Source organism: Neovison vison, chromosome 3 (assembly GCF_020171115.1).
Source record: "Neovison vison isolate M4711 chromosome 3, ASM_NN_V1, whole genome shotgun sequence".
NCBI classification, from domain to species: domain Eukaryota; kingdom Metazoa; phylum Chordata; class Mammalia; order Carnivora; family Mustelidae; genus Neogale; species Neogale vison.
In genome coordinates, this window is record NC_058093.1 from 96,027,339 (window position 1) to 96,047,665 (window position 20,327).

A 20,327-nucleotide genomic window follows, 5' to 3' on the forward strand; every position below is an offset into this window, starting at 1 on the left:
CTTTTCTTTTTACTGCTGTGTTTTTTAAAAACCAGTGTTGCTTTGTATTGTGTGCTTTGTTTTCTTTATGGCCACAGAGGAAAACATATTGTGCCTAAGAGAGGATCACTGTCAAAATTTTATTTAACTACATGAGAATGGACCATTTGATAGTCTGAAAAAGTCCCCTTTTAGGAGAACCGAAATTCATTTTACTTAGATGATTAAGATGGTACTTTAGTCATTTTGTATCCTCTGGCTTGTTTACAAATGTTAGTGAAAGCTCTTTAGTTCCAGTTCTGGGCATCATTCATCTGCCGTTCACCCATTTGTATCACAGCAGTTTTGTTCACTCTTTTAAGAACTGGAGACAGATGACATGAGACAGTAATGATTCCTACCAAAGCTGCCCTTTGATCAAAGTCTATGAGACCCGACATCGGTGCTTTTGGTGGTGGTGTGTGCTGCGCAGGAATAGCACCAGGCTTTGAAGTGCTTTCTTGTTTTTCATGAGTTTTACGAGATTTCCTTTTCCTCTCCTTCAGTTCTAATAACTGACTTTTAATCCTGTCATCATGACCAAGAAATTTGTCTCTAAAGAACAGTAATTTACCATGGTGCAAAACAGCAACTATATTAGGTCCCTGAACCTTAAAGATAAAAACACACGTTTTGCCACCTTAAGCATTTTGTAGTTTTTATTTCCTGCACTTCTCACTGAAAGCAGTATTTTTTTCTTCTGTTTTTCAAAAGCAATATTGAACAAAAGTCAGGAACACAATAACTGAGTGTCAGCTAAATAACTGAAGAAAGGAGTATCTTCTATTTTCCACATCTTATGACATGGGCATGTTGACTTAACTATATTTTTCCCAAAGCCTTGTGATAAAAATTGCTATAAGCTTAGATCATTCCTCCTACTTACCAACACCTACATTTAAGTTCTTTATTTATCACATATTAAAGGGGTCACTTAATATAGTTCTTTCTTTACAAGGATAGTCAGGATGAGTTAGGATCTTTGTCAATAATTTGCTAGTAAATCTCTTCTAAATGCAAGAATGTAGCCATGAAAGAATTAAAAAAACCTTTTTTAGCTTAATTGTGCTATTTAAGGAACAAAGCTTTCCTAGGCCATAAAAAATATTTTGTCTTCCTGTGTTCCTGCTTATCTTTACCTCTGAGAAATGCTGATAACATTAATAAGGTCGGTAATTTTCCTAATACAGACCTGCCAGAACAGGTTGGGTACTGAGTATTTATCAGTGTGGCTATTGTAACCTGAGGATTCTGGTCCATTCTGGTAAGACCAATAAAGCTTGCTCCTATAGGGGGTCTTGTTATTAATAAACCTAATCTTTTTAAAAATGTGTTTTTTTAGGAAGCATTTTTGTTTAGTTATTTCTTACTGCCTTTCTTGGGTGCTTTAATCAGTAGGCCCACATTTACTTTATAAAAGATTAATTTTAAAAGGACAAAACAAAAGTAATTAGAAGCATCTTACAGATATAGAAGTTTTGCATTCACTTTTAGTGTCTGTGTCTTGTTAAAAATCACTTCCTTCTTTCATTAATCAGCCATAGCCCAAGAACCTGCTGGGTCTCCATGAGGAGCTGATGGTCATATGTCCCCGTCTCAAAACATCAAGGATAGTGTGTATTGTTTCCAGCTGACCAGCATGACGGTACAGCAGTGAGTCCTGTCAGCACAGCCTTCTCTGCTCTAACTTGCCCCCCTCTCACCTCCTGCGCTCGCCTCTGCTCACTCACCTCCTCAGTAGCTTTCTTCCCTCCAGCCAGCCGGGCACTCCCATGTCATTTCAGTTACCATGATGGACAGAGGAGCTGGGTGAGCCTGTTTTGTACCTGCACAGAAGTTACTTAGTTTGGGTAATACTCCATTTTTTGAAAAACTACTATTTGAGAACAGCTAGAGGGATTCTCCTTAAGTGTTTAGGGAATTTCTTTCTTTCTTATCTCCTTAAAGAGTTCGTTCACCGCCCCTATGTACGCTCACATAGGAACTTTCAACCTGTCTTACAGGCAGTGAAGGAAAGAAACAGAACTCCTCAGACCACAGGCTCACGTTCAGCTAATTTATTTTAGTCCAGTGGCTCTTAACCTTTGTTGGTCCTGAATCCCTCTGAGACCACAGAGAGGGTAAAGCTCTCCAAAAATGTACATACTATACAGACAATATTTTATAGACCATCTCAGAAGTTTCTCAGGCCCACAGTTAATCAGGCCATCCTAGGTCTTGTGACCGTTCTAACGGTTCCTACGTTAAGAACACCTGCAGTTTAGTAAACCTGCAGCCCTTCTCTGTTCCAGCCAACATGTGTGATTATCGTGAGGTTGTGTCAGAGAGATTTTCCCACCTGTGTTTATCACTCCTAGCTGCCAAGTACCAAAGAAACCCCATCAACCACCCTCCTGCCTGATTGCTCAGAGGCTACACTCAGAAAACATAACTGTTAACATAGATAAGGCTTGTAAGTGATTACCCCAGAGGAAGCCTTCATTTCTGTTGGGCCTTACCGCTTCTGGCAGCCTCGTGGCCACAGTGCTAAGTTCACTACCTATAGCCACATTCACCATTGTCCATTGTAGCCATCATAACATTAACTAAAGTCATTGCTACTAATTAATCTTGCCCTCTCATTTTTCTAAAATTATACTCTAAGTGGATCCTTTGGTTCCCAAAATTATATAAAATGATTCCCTTTACACCCATACACTCCTTTTCTGGGTTTTACGCACTCAAGTCTCAATTTATTATAACTCAAGAAGCTGAGGTTTCAAAATAACACCTATACTGCTTACTCCCAAGTAGAAGTTAGCCCTCATAGTGGCAGAGGTAGCCATCAGTTTCTGATTACTGTCAGTCCCTGCTAACCTTTCTGTGACTTGCCTCTGGCACAAAACGAGAATTTCTCACATGTTAATTTCTAAAATTAGTCATTACTTAAATAGTGAAAGATGTTCTTTTAAAAACAGCTTAATTAAATATCTTAATTAAAGAGATCAACTGTAAAAGCTGATACTTTAAGGCCCTGAGAATTCTCTTTTTTTTGAAGACTTAGGTTTTTGTTTTGTGTTGGGAGGGCTGCTTTTTTACAAACAAATCTAAAAGTATTTTGTTTTGTTTTTTTGGTGGGAAGATAGAGAGATTAAAATGTTTTTACAGAAATAAATTCCTTGCCAGTAGAATGGGATAGAAGAGTCTGATACTATCTAAACATTATTTCATGTAAGTGACAGTGGCCTGTTATTATACATTTTATTCATTTTATTTTTTGTGTTTTCTGTTTCCTATTTTTTATATTTTATTTATTTATTTAAATGTTTTATTTGCTCTTTTTAAATGGTGCCTGGCTGGCCTAGTCGGTGGAGCTGGCAACCCTTGATTGCAGGGTTGGGGGTTCCAGCCCCATGTCAGGTGTAGAGATTGCTTAGAAATAAAATCTTTAAAAAAATGTATTTCAAGATATGACCAGGAAGAGAGCCAGTTGAGAGAGGGGGTAAGGCAATAAATTGGAAAGAATCATATTAAGTCAAAGCCTCCTTAATTAATGATAGAATTCTTAGCACCCTTCTCCTAATCAGCTCCTGGTTTACTGGTAGCCAGCACTGTACCCTTCAGGCAGGAAATTGAAGGACTCCTTTTTGGAGAACCAGACTGGACCATGAGAAGACTATGGAGACTGACAGGGTCGGTTCCCCTGACAGTCACTGGTGATCTCAGTGAAGTCCCCCACATGAAACTTGCCATCACATTTTATTCTTAATGCTTATTAAGTCTCATTCTTAAATATGAATGGACAGTAAAGGCCTCCAGGCCCGGGGGAAAGCTTTTCACTTGAAAAGCAGAGACCAAAACAATCATGTAAGCCAATAAAGAGATCAGAAAAAGCAGAGACAATCGAACAAACTGAAGAAGACTTTAAAAGGAAACCCCAAAACTATTACTAATGTCCATAGAGAAGTGAAAGAAAATACTGTGCCCATGAAACCAAAACAAGGAGAGGTAATTAGACAAGTGAAAGCTCTTAGGAATTGAACCTGTCATATTAGAAAATAGTAATTCAAAAAGGCTAGGAAAGAAGGTAATGAGGCACTCACAAAGAAAGAAGGACAAATAGCAATCAGAAAGTGTGAGAAAAGTTGAAGAAAATCAAATGATTAATCCAGAAGCTTTTGTCTAATAGGAATTCCACAAAGAGAAGACAGAGAAAATAGAGGTAGAAAACATAATATAAGAAAACTTCCTAGAACTGAAGGACGTGGGTTTTTCTGTTTTAAAGTGCCCACCGAACACCTAATAAATGAGTGGAAAACCAAAACACATGCACACACCCAATAAAGCTACCACTCTCCTGATTTTTCTCCCTTTCTTACTGTTGTTTTTGTGTATCTTTCCTTAGTATCGCTTCCTCATTACACCCTTAATGCTGTTTCTGTACTTTCTGTCTTTGACTTTGACCTTTTCTCACTACCTTCTCCCTTCATGTATCATGACATCAAGTCTGATATCTTTAACCACGTCTCTATGTTAGTGGTTCCCAGACGTGTGAATCTAGTTGTTTCTTTCTCTTGAACTCCAGACCTGCTTCCTGGACTCTCTACCCTGGTACCCAACAGTCCTCACAAGGATGTAAAAGTGAGCTTTTTTCCTTACCTTTTCTCTTTTTGTCTTTTCATGAGCCCAGTATTTTCCTGTATTCCCTATCACAGGAAAATATCATTTCTACAGTGTTGCAAGTCAGAAATATAGGAGCCCCTCCATTTTCCTCCCCTCTTGTAGTCAATCAAGAGGGGATTTTATTTTTCTATGTTTTTTTATTTTTCTATGTTTTTATTTTTTATTAAGTTCAACAAGCCAACATATAGTAGTACATCATTAGTTTTTGATGTAGTGCTCAGTGATTCATTAGTTGCATATAACACCCAGTATGTCTTTTTAGATCTTTGTGGTGATAAGCCCTGTGTGTCCCGCATTCCCAGGAAATCCTTCTGTTCTTTCATTCACATGTATGCAGGGACAAGCAGGGTCATTGAGTAGTTGGGGAGGAAATCTATAGCATGAAAAAGGAGAACAAAAATAATCTGATAGAAGCATTAACCCTAAAGATAACATTTTTAAAACTCAAAGTAGTAGCCTCACATTTAAGATGCTACTGCAAATATAAATAAAATCAGTCTACTATGACAAAGGAACAAGAAACAAAAAAGGAAATTTTAGATGTTGAAAATATGGCTATCAAAATAATTCTGTAGTCAGGGTTGCGAGATAAATTAGAGAAAAACTCTTAAGAATTTAGAGAGTCAAAAGACAAAAAGAAGGAAAATATGACAATAAGAGATAGGACATTACATCTAGTTCAACATTCTGCTAACAATAATTCCACAAAAAAAGAAAATAAAGAGGAAGAAGCTGTCAAAGAATAGTGGAAATTTCCAAGAGCCAAAGCTACTGAGTGCCGTTCAAAATTAAGGTATCCTGGGTGCTGAGCAGAAGGCAGATAGATATAAATGACACAGATATAGAAATTTAGATTATTGTGAAATTGTAGAGCACCAGGGATAAAGACAAGGTCTTAAAAGCCTCTAAAAGGAAAGTGCAACCTATGAGGGAACATCATCAGCATCGTCCGGTGTTGGAAGAAGCAGAGCAATGTCTTTAAGGACTTGAAAAGAATTGCATGCCCAGCGAAACTACTAAGGGTTAGAAACAAAATCAGTTCATTTCTAGACATGCAAGGACTCAGAAGGTCATGCTTTAATTAGAAATAGCTGATGGGATTTGTTCACGTTTTCTGAACATTTGCTACTATTTTCAAAATCCTGAAAGCCCTCTTGGCCATCCTATTATATGGAATAGAACATTTTCTTTAAATATTTAACTATTTTTTTGCTTTGTTACTTTTTTAAACACCAAACTCTGTTAGTCTGCTAATCTCTCTGCTTTTCTTCACCCTTTTCTTAGAATTTCCCTTGTGCCTTGTTTTAAAAATCTTGTCTCATGGTTAATAATCTCCTTCTTTATATTTTTATCTAAATTCTGTTACTTCCATAATTAAGATAACTTTTTATAATACATGAGGTTGTATAAATAACAGCCACAGAAAACAGAAGCTGTACATTTTGGGGGGATGATTTTTTTTCCTGTTATGTTTCAATTTTACCAATATGGAAACAGCCTAAATCTTCCTGCTTTCCTCCCTTCGTTTTTTTTTTAATTTAAAAATTTATGATTATATTTGTAAACATATAATCATAAAGCTTGCCGTTTTAACCATTGTTAAGTGTACAGTTCAGTGGTAATACTACTTAATATCACATTCACAATTTTGTGCAGTTGTCTCCACTATTTTCAAAACTTTCATCACCTTGGACGGACTCTGACCATTTAGCAGTAACTACCCATCTCCCTTTCCCTCAGCCCCTGGTAACCACTAATCCTTCTCTCTCTATGGATTTGCTATATCTTGCTTTATTATGCACCACTGCTAAGAAGTGCAGGTAAGATATGTTACGTAAAATATTTCTTTACAATATACTTTGCTATCATTATCTGTAGAGTCTGTCAGTGTTATCTATCGCTACATAACAAATTACCCCAAAATTTAGTGTCTTCACACAACAATACTCATATATTATTTCTTATGGTTTCTGTGGGTGAGGAATTCAACCAGGGTGTAATGGAGATGATGTGTCTCTGCTCCACAATGACTGGGGCCTTTGGTAGACGACCCCAACTCTGAGATCTGGAAACATCTCAAGGCTCATTCAGTGATGTGTCTGGCAATTGATGCTGTCCTGTAACCTAGGGGCCTACCGGGAGTTGTCAGCTCAAACAACCACACATCGTTTCTCCCTGTGACTTAGGCTTCCCCACAACATGGTGGTGAAGCTCCAAAGGCAAACAACCCAAGACAAAAAGAGGAAAAGATTCAGAATGCCCGCATCCAAGTGAAAGCCATGTAATCGTCAATAACCTAGCCTCAGGAGTCACACAGTGTCGTTTTCACTGCATTCTATTGATTGAGACAGTTAGAAAGATTCACCCAGATTCAGAGGAGAAGAACACAGACCCCACCTCTAAATGTAGCGTGTCGGTGTCACATTGTGAGAAGAGCATGTCAAATAGGATAAGAACTGGTGTGACCATCTTTGGAAATGCAGTGTGTATCCACCATGGTACCCCTAACAGGAATTCTCTAAAATTGATTCCTTATCTTCCTTCACTGTTTACTAATCACTTGTGGAGCTATGTATCCCACTTTCTCTAATAAGGAAGTTGAGATTTATACATTGAAAACAAAGATTTTCTTAGAAAAGGAAAATATATTTCTTGAAAGCAAGATAATTATTAAGATGTGTCTGTTAAAGAAGCAGCTCTAATTAATCGCTTTAATGCTATTTGAAAAAATGTTCCCTAGTCAAGAAAACATTTAATATGAAAAACGTTGTTTATGAACGCTGTATTTATAGTTTGGGCATGAAACCATTTTGGTAGGTTCTTGGAATATTTAAATATTTAAATACACAATTTTCCTTTCCCTGACATACCTCTAGAGCAGATAGTTGATGAAATATAATTTTATTACATAAATTCTGTAGCCACGTTACCTAACATCTCTAAAGCTTTAGTGTCCTCATGTAAAATACAGGAAGAAAACTAGTACCTGTCTCACAGAGCTGGCATGAAGATTAAATGAGTTAATATATGTAAAGTGCTTGGCACACTGTAAGTGCTAAAAAAAAAAAAAAGACACAGGAAGTATATAGATGTGTTAATGATATTCTGCATATATGTATATATGAAGAGTCATAACATAATTGAATTCATTTCCAACAAGGTATTCAAAAAATGAAAGAATATGGTTACTGAAAATAGTTGGTTAATCTGTTTCATTTACGAAGAACATATTAGATGGCTTTTTAATTTGATAACTGTTTGTTTTTCCTAGTTTGAAAAAGAAAAGCAGCATGATATTCGATCATTCTTTTTACTAAAACCTAAGAAAAGACAGTTGGTGACCTGTGATGAATCAGGAATATTCCAAGAGAAAAATACTGTCGTGCCAGCAGACCCTGGAGAAAGAGCAACAAGACGTATCACTGATTATGAAAGCAATGTTGAACCTGAAGCTAAAAGATTGAAGTCGGTCACCAGCAGTAACCACTGCAGTGCCCCAGAGGAGAAACTGTCCTGGCTCAGACAAACCACGGCCCTAGCCCAGGCAGCCAGCCCACCCTCTCCTGGAAAAGGCTGGCAGTGTGGTTTCTGCACCTATATCAATAACTCGGTGTTACCTTATTGTGAAATGTGTGAGAACCCTCCAGGCAGAACTGGTGAGTACATGGAGTGGGGCCCCTGGGAGGGGGCTGGCAGTGTCATCTTCACATGGTCTGTGTTTTTAGAGGCAACTGCTGTTAGCACAGGTTAGTGGGACTCAACACTGACTTTAGCTGTTAAGCTAGAGTAAGAACTTTACATAGTGAAGACTGAATTTATCCCCCAGTGGAATGTGGAAAGCTCCCAGTTCTGTCAAGAATGTATATCCCTGAGCGTCTGTGACATGGCATTAATTTGGCACAAATGGACATTTCTCATTAATGCCAGCAGGATGTGAATTCAGTGGGCAGGAATAGAAGCTCTGTTGCTATGGCAGCAAATATGCCTTATAGTCATAGACCTGCTGTTTTCTTTCTCCTGTAGATAATACTTGTTTTTAAAGAAATTTTAGATTATTTTTGTTTAAATAGCAAAATAATCCAGTGTAGCTTCTTTGCCTAGTAAAATATACATTGTGTCCTGTTTCTTGCATGACAAATCATAAAAATTCCTCTGTAGATCTTTGAAGAACCAAATTGGTATCTGTTTTCTGAGTTTATTCTTTACCAAAACTTGCTATTTTAAAAGTAAAAATTATAAACATACCTCAGAGTATGTTTTTAGAGCATGGTATTATTCTGATGATTTGTATTTGAAATGATTATTAATAATGAGGTTGTCTTAAGAAAAAAGATCATTAGTATTTCTTTTGTTTCCAGTTTTAGAGACTATTTTCATGGCAACTTAGAAGGCCAAGTTGACAGTTTGGGAAGCTGGAAGAAATCACTTTATTTTATCAGTTGTAATAATTGTACACATCTCCTTTCCCGTCATTAGAGAAGTGGCATTAACAGAGTCCGCTAAGATAAAGGCTCTGCTTGCGGTTCCTTCCTGTCTTTCTTGTTCTCCTGTGCCTTAGTTTTAATCTGAAAGAAAATGTAATCAGTAGCTGAGTCTTTCCTCTTTCAATTCTGGGTGTTCCTACAAAAATGACAAGTCTGCCATCTGGGTGGTTATATTTGTAACGTGGACACCTGTTGTCTGTGAACTAAATTGGAACCACAAGCTTATCCCATATAATATCTCTCAGAATTTGCATTATCTCATTCAATTTCCAACTACTCCAGGTCATAAAAATAAAGTATCTCATGACTACAGGATAATGCCAGTTCCCATAGAAGTATAAGTTGAGTGATTTAGCAATGAAAATCATAGTTTAATAGGGTTTTATAGTTCTGATTTTTCTTTGTGATACCAAGAGCAGCAGCAAAAATTTCTAGACCCCTGATTTAATAAGCAAACTCTCAAGCCACCTAAAGAAAAATGAAACTTTTTTTGTGACTTTGAAAGTCTGATTTAACAGAAATACATATATGTAATAGTGATACTACTATATGCAAAAGGTTATATTTATTAGGTTAATATTGTTGTACTTGGCATAATGATTTCCAACCCTGATTTAGGATGTACCCCCAAAAGTATTGAAAAGCAGAATTAATTCTAATTCATCCAAAATTTTTAATCAGTGTTTGCCATACAGTACTTTGAGGAAATGGAATCCAGAAAACTAAAGGAGAAGGGCGCCTGGGTGGCTCAGTCAGTTAAGCGGCTGCCTGTGGCTCAGGTCATGATCCCAGGGTCCTGGGATCAAACCCCGCATGGGGCTTTCTGCTCAGCAGGGAGTCTGCTTCTCCTTCTTCCTCTGCCTGCCACTCCCCATGCCCGTGTGCTCACGCGCTCTCACTCGCTCTCTCAAATAAATAAATAAAATCTTTAAAAACAAACAAAGAAAATGGAGCAATATTGGGAAATTACACTCCTATAAAGTTTGCTAATACAGTCTCCAGGATGTTTAGTACATTCGGTACAATTTGGTATAGTATATATTGAACACTAATATTTGTCAATAGGTAACCCTTACCTTGTGCTTTGTTTTTTTGTTGTTGTTTTGTTTTTGTTTTTGTTTTAAGTAATCTCTGTGCCCAACATGGGGCTTGAACTCATGACTCTGAGATGTCGAGTTGCTTGCTCTACTGAGCACCCAGGTGCCCTTCTTGTGCTTTGTTCCTAACATGCACATAGCTCATACTTGCCATCTTACAGCTCATAGGCCCATATTTCTGTCGCTGGCTTGAACCGCAGTTCGTGCATATGCCTCTGCCTCATCTGCCCTGCTCATGTGATGGGTGCCTCAAGGTAACCATGGCCCGCGGTGGAGTTCTTGATTCACCACCACATCTAACACCAAATCTTCTCTTCTCTCATCATGTGTCCATGATACTAGAAACCCAGGCAACGTCCTTCATTCCTTTCTCTTCTCCCACACTTGATTTGTCAGGTTCTGCCAGCATAACTTCCAAAGTCTATCTCAATTCTGGCCATGTCATCTTTGTTGCTATCATCCTACTGGAGTTACCATTTTCTCCCCCAGACCTCAGTGGCCTTGCAGCTAGCCTCCCTGTGGCCCTTCAGTACAAGCAGCTAGGGTGAGCTTTTAAAAACTCAGATGATTCCATTCCTTTTCCTACAACCCTCAGTGGCTTCGTTTACATTTACAATTCAGTTTGAGAATACAGACCCTCGGGCTGGGCCTTCTAGATTCCCAAACAGCCCTCAGCTCAAATGGAACTCAACCCAGAGCTTGGCCCTGTGGACCTTTGTTCCCCACCAACCCCTGATTATGAAACCTTGTTTTATTTTCTTGTTTTACTTCTCTTTACTTTTCTTTATTCATTGGCCTTTATTCTCTTTCTCTGATGTACTTGTTTCTGATACTTAAAATGGAAACTCTAGGAAGCAGGGATTTGTCTATCTCACTCCTCACTGTCTGTTCGGCACCCCATCATTTGCACATGGGGCATTTAGTGACTCCCAACAGGTGTTTGCAGAGAATGAATAAACACTGTTGACCATGTTTCCTTTTTTTTTTTTTTTAAGACTTTTATTTATTTGACAGAGAGAGCACAAGCAGAGAGAGGAGCAGGCAGAGGGAAAGGGAGAAGCAGGCTCCTTGCTGAGCAAGGAGCCCAGTGTAGGACTCCATTCCAAGACCCTGGATCATGACCTGAGCCGAAGGCAGCCACTTAACCGACTGAGCCACTCAGGCGCCCCAACCATGTTTCTTTTTATAAGACCTAGCTGTAACTTTTTAAAAACTGGCCTTAGAGTAAGTAATGCTTTTATCTAAATTTGTGTGTAAATTGTTTGTTTGATTTTCGTAATTCTACAAATAGACAGCTCTACCCAAAATAAAAATGAAAACAAGAAAGGTGATCCTGGGAAAGACACCTCCAAAAATGTTTGGACTAGTTCTGACCGTGAAAAACAAGTCCTTGCACCCTCAGATCCTAACCCGTTGGCTGAGAGCAAGGAAGCAATATCAGAAATCAAGAGAGAAGACACACTCACAACCCAGCCAGGCGATGGTAAGTCTGGTTTCCACTTCCACGGTTCAGATACTAAGTATGCATGTAGATAGATAATACTGTGGATAGACTTGCAACTAGTACCCCATTCCAGGTTCCTTGTATTCTGATTTATATTAAACATACCAACAATTGGAAGCACACACTGAAATACCAGATGGCTGGAAGAGCAGAGCTGTGGGCATTCAGACATAACGCAGCAGAACTGACACGTAGCTCTGCCTGTGCTGCCCCCAGGCTGCATGTGGGTCTGGCCCATCCACGAGTGAGGGTGTGGTTTTGACACTTGGGAGGTTCATTAGGACAAAATAGTAAGAATGGCTTGTTAACAGCTACTTAACAGATCATTAATTGTTTGCCCACGAACTTCTTTTAAATGGTTACAACTAATTGACCTAAATTTAGGATTTGGGGTGTTTTTTTTTTAAGAAAACGTTCTTAAGGTACATAATTTTAAGACTATAGGAATCATGACTGCACTCAGAGCCAACCATGTAGTGTTTGGATTTATTTATTCTTTGGTTGATTTCATCCATTACTTCAAGCTGTGATGGTTGGTGTATACCCGCCCATAGGTCACACATCACTGTTGTTATGTGTGGCCAGAGCTGGAGTTCATGAGGACTTTGGGGTTATTTTCTTTGTTTATCGGTTAGTGACCATAGTAACCTACAGACTGATGTTCTCATTATAACAACACCAAAACTGTTGAGATGGGACAGTTAAAGTTTTTCTTCTAAATTAGTTGCTATTAAACACAGATATAACTCAGAGTCAGATTCATAGTTTTAAAATGAAAATGTTCATTTAAGAATTTCTGAGCTCGGGGCATCCTCCTTTCTTTTTCCCTCAGCCTTCCTTCCCTCTAATGCCTCAAGGTCTTCTCAAATAATATCTTGGAATGGACCCTCTTTTAGATGTGTTAATTTTAACAGTCGTTGGGTATATGGTGTAGTCTCAGGTGGGGCTTTCCTTCCTCCTGCTCTGACAATCCTTCAAGTGCTGATGAAGCCCTTGTTGTAGGACAACATGTAGCTTACTGTACTGAACATCTGACTAAGAACAAACAACTTATGGGCCATGAGTCTCCTCATATATGGCAGAGAAATTCTGGTTTGGTAGTTGGGAATTGGTTCCTTGATGAAGGCAGATGCTAGGTTTACTTAAACATACTTTTCAAAAATCTCTAGACCTTTAGAAATTCTGTTCTGCCAGTGAAATTTGCATTGGTCTCATCCACTCCAGACAACGCCATCTTTTCCCCCATACCCTCCCTCTCTTCCTTTCTTTGACTTCTGAGATCACTGGGCTGAGAATTCCATACAAGCGATATGTTCACCTGTCCCCACTAACATGTATTTCCATGGGAAAAAAAAAACCAGAAGGATGACAGAGGGGGCAAACTATATGAAAATGCTTATTCTGTGCACATAAACCCTTCTAGAACTGCAGTGGCATGTGCTTTGCAGGGACTCTGGTTTTGTTCTAACTGGAATTCTAAGGGTCTGGAAGGATGGCTGTGTCTTCACAAGATGCATCATCTCTAGTCTCAAGCCATTAAATTATACTTCATAAAAACAACGGAAAGAGAAATATGTTCCCCAATGTAGCTGCTAACTACCAAGAATATCAATTGATTTGGAATCAATCCTATAATGCCTTTTTATCAGAGAATGACTTCTAATCTTCAAATATTAATGCATTAATTGTGGTTCTTCAAAAGATCTGAAGATGGACTGATTGTATGATGCACTTATTGTATGTACATTAAGAAAGAAACTCTAAAAATAAAATCATGACTTAATTCCCGAATGAGATCCCAGACCAGGTCTTACCCTCTGTTGCTTTGATAGTTCTTTCATTGTCCTGGGGGATTCGGCAGTCCTTCTGCCCTCACTTGTTGTGTTTGGCATGTACTAGGCAGCCCTTCTGCACATCTCAGGATCCAGATGTGAGAGAGCTTTCTCTGTCTGCAGGGATCTCCTTTCCTTGGGTTCCACGAAGCACTTGTCTATTCCTTTGCAAGAATATAAAAAAATTTTGATTATTCCTCCAATGATAGGTATTTACTTCTTTAATATCAACTTTATGCTCTCCTGCTTTATGTGCAAAATTTTTTGGTATGCATGTTGACTTTTTATTTCAATACCAAATCATAGTGAAACATTTTGAAGACATTTTAGAGGTAATTAAATTCAACTCATGTAGTAACAAACAACACATTTGACTCAAGTGTATTGTAGTTATGATTAAGCTCATGTGTGCTCAGGCAACGACAACCACTTCACAACTGCCACCTGGCCAACAGTGATTATAAAACGGCACGATTATTGGCTGTATAACGTGCCAATTTTCGAGATGTTAAAGCATGGGAAAAAATGACATTTTTGAACTTAGGAAATATGGGAATAGTCCCAAGTTTGTAAAATGACCAGTGGCTTGACTAGAAAAAATAAAATATGATAAGGTTGCCAAGTAGAGTGAAAAATCATAGACTTCTTAGATCTGGGGGAACACATTAAAAGGTCACTGAAGAAAAAATAAAAAATAATGATGATGATGAAAGTCATTTAGGAACTGTGGCAGAGGTTAAGGGCACAAGCTCTGTAGCCACATTACTGGTCTGAAGCCCTCTTACTGGTGGTGTGACTTTGGGCAAGTTAATGTGCCTCAGTTTTCTCCTCCCTAAAATGCACAACTTATTTCTGAAAGCTGTTAATGTATGTACTGAGAAAAGTGCCTGGCACACTGTAAGTACTTGATAAGAACCGTTAATTATTATTTAGATCCACTGTGATGACCCTCTCTCTCTCCATATATACTGGTCAGTGAGACTGAGAAGTGGTAAATAAGATTATCAGAAAAAAAGCTTGTCCACATATCCCCTTTGGTGAATATGAAGCACGGGGTTATAGGGAATCTGGCATTTAAGTGGGATTTCACAGGCTGGATTGCTGCCAGTAACCAAAATGGTGCTCCTGCAGTCCCAACTTAAAAGCACTCTCGGAGAAGCCCAGATTCTAGACTCCTTTAAGACCAGTAACAACTCTTAGTGGCAGGAAATTCTCTCTCATACCTAACTTATATCTTTTCAGCTAATTCTGAATTTATTTCTCTCTTGTAGGGTCATTAGCAAAAGTGCAAAGCAACTGGTTTCTATATAAGCCAGTATGGTCTTAGGTGGCTTGCCATCACAGTTTTATTTTAAGTGCAGACACGTGTTCTTTGTCAAATATGGTGATACATTTTATATAGCTTTTTCATCATTCTAACCCATAGAAGATTGAAATAAGCTATTTTGGTCCTTTTTTTATCTTCTTAATTAGAACAGTTGAAGAGTTCAGACAACTTGCCAGTGTATGAAACCTTAATGTTCTGTGCAAGTAGGAATACGGACCGGATTCACCTCTATACTAAGGTAAGCATTATGCAGATTCTGTACTTGAAACATACAAAAGACTTCCTTTTTTTCATGTTTCATTGGAAATATTTAATTTCATTAACAATGAGATAGGTATCTGGTTCTTTTTCTTCTTAAGCTAATTCTAAAATTCCTTTGTTAAATCTAAAGACAATGAGAGGAAAAACAGCATATAGTAGTTAAGAGCACAGACTTCAGGGCCAAACTGCCTCAATTCATATCTGTTACCGAGTGTGGAATCTTGAACCTATTCCTTAACTCCTTTGTGCCTCGGTTTCCTCAACTGGAAAATGTGAAGAGAAGTTGTTACAAGGCAAGGGTAACATGAACAAATTCCTGTAAATCGCTTAGCACTATGGCTAGCCATAAGGAACTCTCAGTAAGAGCTCTAGTTGTCACACACACACACACACACACACACACACACACAGCTACACAGCCACACAATGGCATATTATGCAGCCATAAAAAAAGAACAAGATCTTTCCACTTGCAACAACATGGATGGACAGGGAGGGTGTGATGGTAAGTGAAATAAGTCAGACAGAGAAAGACAAATACCTCATGATTTCCCTTTTGTGTAGAATCTAAGAAAGCAAAACAAATGAACAAACAAAGCAGAAAAAGACCCCAAATCAGAGAACTAACTGGTGGTTACCAGAGGGGACAGGATGGGGAGGCGGGCAAAATGGGTGAAGAGGAGTGAAAGTTACAGGCTTCCGATTATGGAGTAAGTCACAAGGATGAAAGCGACAGCACAGGAAGTACAGTCAATGATACTGTGATAGTGTTGTATGGTGACAGATGGCAGCTACACTTGTGTGAGCACAGCGTAATGTATAGACTTGTCAAATCACTGTGTCGTATACCTGAAACTTATGTAACATCATGTCAACTGTACTTCCAAAAAAAAGTTAGATCCTTCTCGGATCATTTGTAGCAGCCACAGCACCATTGCAGAAGCCTGACTCTGCCCATTCACGTCGAATACATTCTAGGAAGCTCTAAAAATTTGATTGCTCAGTTGCATGCCATAGCCTAGGTTAGTGGTGCTCAAACTTTTTAGTCTCAGGAGCTCTTTGTACTTTCAAAATTTATTGAGAACCCCAAGGAGCTTTTGTTCCTCTGAGTTATATCTGTGAGGAGAGTTGGCATTGTTTTACATTTTTTTAAAGATTTAAAGACAGAAAGAGAACATGGGGAGGAGCAGAGGGAAAGGGACAAGCATGCTCCACACTCAGCAGGAGCTTGACCTGGGCTGGATCCCAGGACCCTGAGACCATGACCTGAGCCGAAATCAAGAGTTGGGTGTTAACCAACTGAGCCAACCAGACACCCCTGCACTGTTTTACACTGTTAGCAATTTCTCTCGAGTTTTATTAGAAGACTTTGGGATTCTCATATCTATCTGTCCCTGGAAAATCACTGTGCATCTGTGAGAGGATGAGGGTGAAAGGGCAATGTTGTCTTACTGTTATTATGAAAACACTTTTGCCTTTGTGGATCCCCTGAGGTGTTCTCAGGGCCCTGTGAGAATCTTTGGCCTAGGCAACCTAGTGTGAGTATTTGAGGAAAAACTTGCTGAGATGATGAGTACTTCTGTTTGGTCTACAGTATCCCAATTCCTAATCTTTATAGGTACTAATAATATAATATTTATAACTTCATACCCTCATGAGCCAGCCTACTGAAAGAATGCCTTTTTTCAAGATAACTTAGATTACAGGTTTTACACTAAACCAAATAGAAATATAGATAGATGGCAGGTTATGTTATAATCTCCATTGCCAATTAATAATTAGAAGGGATTGCTAGAAGATTAGGAAATGACTATGATCGTGAATTCCAGAAGCCCCACGCTGCTTCTCTCATGGGACCACAGCCAAGAGAGAGACACCAGGAATGAAGCCAGGCAGTGAATGATGCTTCTCTTTAAGGCTTGGACCCCCGTCCCCAAGGCCTTCTCAGACCGCCATGTGAGAATAACAGAACTGGTCCCCAAAGGGGACTGAGGTCAAGAAGCCAAAAGGAGACACCAGGCAGAGTACAACACAGAATTCAGAAGCCCTTAAACTTCTTACACTTTCTATTCTGTACAGTGAAAGCTCTGCATCCTGGGTCATCTGATCAATGTTTCTACATTCAATCAAAGTTCTACCCTTCGGGTGGAGGGAGGAGAGAAACCACAAAGTCCTGGTGTGACAGCTTTGCTGGCCCTTCTTCTAGTTCCAGCATCCAGCCTGTGTCACGTGGGCCCCCTCACCTTCTTGACATCTCTCTTTTAACAGTCTCAGGTGCATTTTTATGAATGAGCTAAATACTTGCGTGTCCTTTACCGTAAAATGTTATTCAATCTTCTAAACATGAGACACTAAGCAAAGGACACACGAACGGGTCCATTCACAGCTATAAACTGAGCTGAGGTAAATCCGGAAGTAGGAATTTGGATAAAAACCCGTAAAAGGAAGATCAGTAACAGCTGTTTAGCATCCTATGTTATAGTAACAGTATCCCTCCAAAGAGCTATTCATGTTAGCCAGAATCCCAACTCTCATTCAGAGTTTAGAGTAACCATTACATGTCTAATCTTTGAATCAATATGTTAAGCGCTTTTTGTGTGTTTTTTCCAAAGCGATTGTGGAAGCTCTTTCTTTTGAGCTGAGGGAATTCCAGTATGGATTCAGCTTTTGTTGATGCAATGGATTTTCATATGCAGAGGTTTTTCTTCCCCTTTATGAAAGAAATACCCATATTTAAACCTCATGTTTAACTACAGCCCTCTACGTGGTATTGTTACCCTTAAGAGGGAGAGCAGTGGGGCATTCAGAGGGTCTGGGGAGCCTGTCCCCTCCCGTCGCCCGGCATCTATGCAGGGCAGCTGTGTGGGTAAAACCTTGTTACAATGTGCTGCCTTCATTTATCTGTTAGGAGACTGGGAATGTTGTGCAGGAATATAATTCTTTACTTTTAAAATAATTAGTAGGGCCTAAAGACCAGTTGGATTAATAATGCCTTCCTAATCTATAATCAGGATGGAAACCAAATGAACTGTAACTTCATTCCTTTGGATATAAAATTAGACCTTTGGGAAGACTTGCCAGCAACCTTTCAGCTGAAACAGAATCGCTCCTTGGTAAGACTAGTCCTATGCATTTGTTTTAAGTTAAAAATCTGTTGAGTACTTTAAGACCATTTTGAGTTTAAGAAAAGCAAAGTTACCTCCTGGCCTGGTACAGAGTCAAATCACTGGTCGCATTTTCGTCAGTGCGGGTGCTGCCTGTGATTTACCTTGGTGCTGAGAATAAATGTGAGATCTGTTTCCTTGGTGAGTGATCACACCTAGGGTTGCTGTTTCTGTGGATAGAATTATCCTCACATCGTTTAATTTCTCTTTCACAGGATTAGCAACTGTGATATTCGTATCTGACACAATCTCATTTTATCTCTGACGGTTAAGTTCTATCAATAACAAATTCTGAAAGCAGGGACGATGCCGTGTGGGGGGACCCTGGCACCCTCAGAAGCACCAGCCCACAGCCGTAGGCCAACGATCTGCTTGGGAGGCCTTAAGCCTCATCTGTGGCGGATTGATCCTCACTGCTAAGAAGGGCCAGTGCATGTGGGGCTGGCAGCATGCAGAGTACCACTTGTTACGAGAAAATAGCGGTTACGTTTCTGCCCTTGGAGTGGAAAGCAAACATTGCCCATGGCTCAGTTGCACCCATCAAGGAAGAGGTAGCAGTGAGCTACTTTCTCTGATATCATTGAATCCTGATTCTCAGATTCCTAGAAAATAGCCAGTTACGTACAATTGACTAATAATAAGAGCAATGCTGGTAAAAATGTCCCAGATTTATTGCTGTCTTCCTGTGAGAAGTCAGGTAGTCAGATAAAGCAGTTCTCAGATGTGGCACTGAAGCCCGCTGCTGCTCTAAGACCCGCTCTCCCCAAGACCACTTTTGCCGGGGTCCTGCTGGCTTTGTGTTTCTGACAGCCGGACCTCTTTCCGTCTCGCTGAGCACATTGTTGCCATTGGTCCCCGTGTGTGTTAAGGACATATGCTGGGTGTCCTGAAATGCACCTTTTGAGAGTCTTTGCGTTGAAAGAGACCTCTGCAGAACTGGCCACAGATATTTCACAATAGATGTGAAGATGCATCAAACTGAAGAAAGCCTGAAATTGTGGCATTTGGAAACCTATTTGGGGATATAATAAAATAGCAGTTTTCTGATGGGATAAGGGGCTTTACTTTCAAAGGAAGATGCCTGGTGAGCTGGAAACTCTTTTCATTATCTCATGTTCTGGCAGATTTTGAGGTTTGTTCGAGAATGGAGTAGTCTAACGGCCATGAAGCAAAAGATTATCAGGAAAAGCGGGCAGCTCTTCTGTAGCCCACTTCTTGCTTTGGAAGAGATCACAAAGCAACAAACCAAACAAAATAGTACGAAAAGGTATGCATTGTCTTTCTTTTTTATTTTGTAGTTCATTATTTGTCATGGTTATTTCTGCTGCGGGCATGGCACAGGGTTGGGGGGCGGGGTTCTGAGACGTTTTATGTCATCGCTAATGAAATAAATCCTGATGAGTTAAGAGAAAATCATGCATAAAATAACAGCTTGTTTTATAGCACCATAATTAGATATTTTGTGAATTTGATCAGATCTGCTGGAAAGATCAGGTTTTCTGGTCCTTGGTTCCCATGAGTCCCCACTTATCAGAAGAGACGCCAGAGTGACAGACGGTGTGACCTGTGACCTGCCAAAGCCAGGACACAGTTTACCGACAGGAAGACACATCCCTGTTAGAAGAGCCACTGCCCTGTGCTCCTGTAGCATGAATCTGGGTGCCATGCAGCAGGGGACCAGTTCTTGTCACATCAGCACCCAGAGGGTGGCCTGGAACTAGTCTCTTGCCCATGGCCAGAAGCAAAAGATCAAGTGTGTCCTGTCTATGTTTTACCTTAATCATTACAGGTTTTTTCCTAATCCCTGTACATGTACTTTTCCTTTCTTGGCTACATAGTCATCTCTGCCCTGCTCAGGCATACCCTGCGGGACCTCAGGCCCCCTTCTCTGTAGACTGTCCCCTCAGCAGGAAGCAGCGATGCACAGTCCACTGTTCTGTTGCCCAGCTCCTGCATGGGAAGAGATCCCAAAGCACCA

General features: G+C 39.6%; 1 protein-coding gene across 3 annotated transcripts in view; it reads left to right on the plus strand.

Annotated features, from left to right (window-relative positions):
- Positions 1-20,327, plus strand: part of ZRANB3 (zinc finger RANBP2-type containing 3) — a 326,079-nt gene that overhangs the window by 292,951 nt on the left and 12,801 nt on the right. For 2 of the 3 annotated variants that reach the window (XM_044242580.1, XM_044242581.1), the window contains exons 13-17: positions 7,952-8,336; positions 11,553-11,744; positions 15,071-15,162; positions 18,197-18,298; positions 19,474-19,616. In XM_044242580.1, the coding sequence (XP_044098515.1) occupies positions 7,952-8,336; positions 11,553-11,744; positions 15,071-15,162; positions 18,197-18,298; positions 19,474-19,616 (914 nt within the window). The remainder of the gene's footprint in view (positions 1-7,951; positions 8,337-11,552; positions 11,745-15,070; positions 15,163-18,196; positions 18,299-19,473; positions 19,617-20,327) is intronic. The other variant, XM_044242582.1, reaches the window with a different exon arrangement.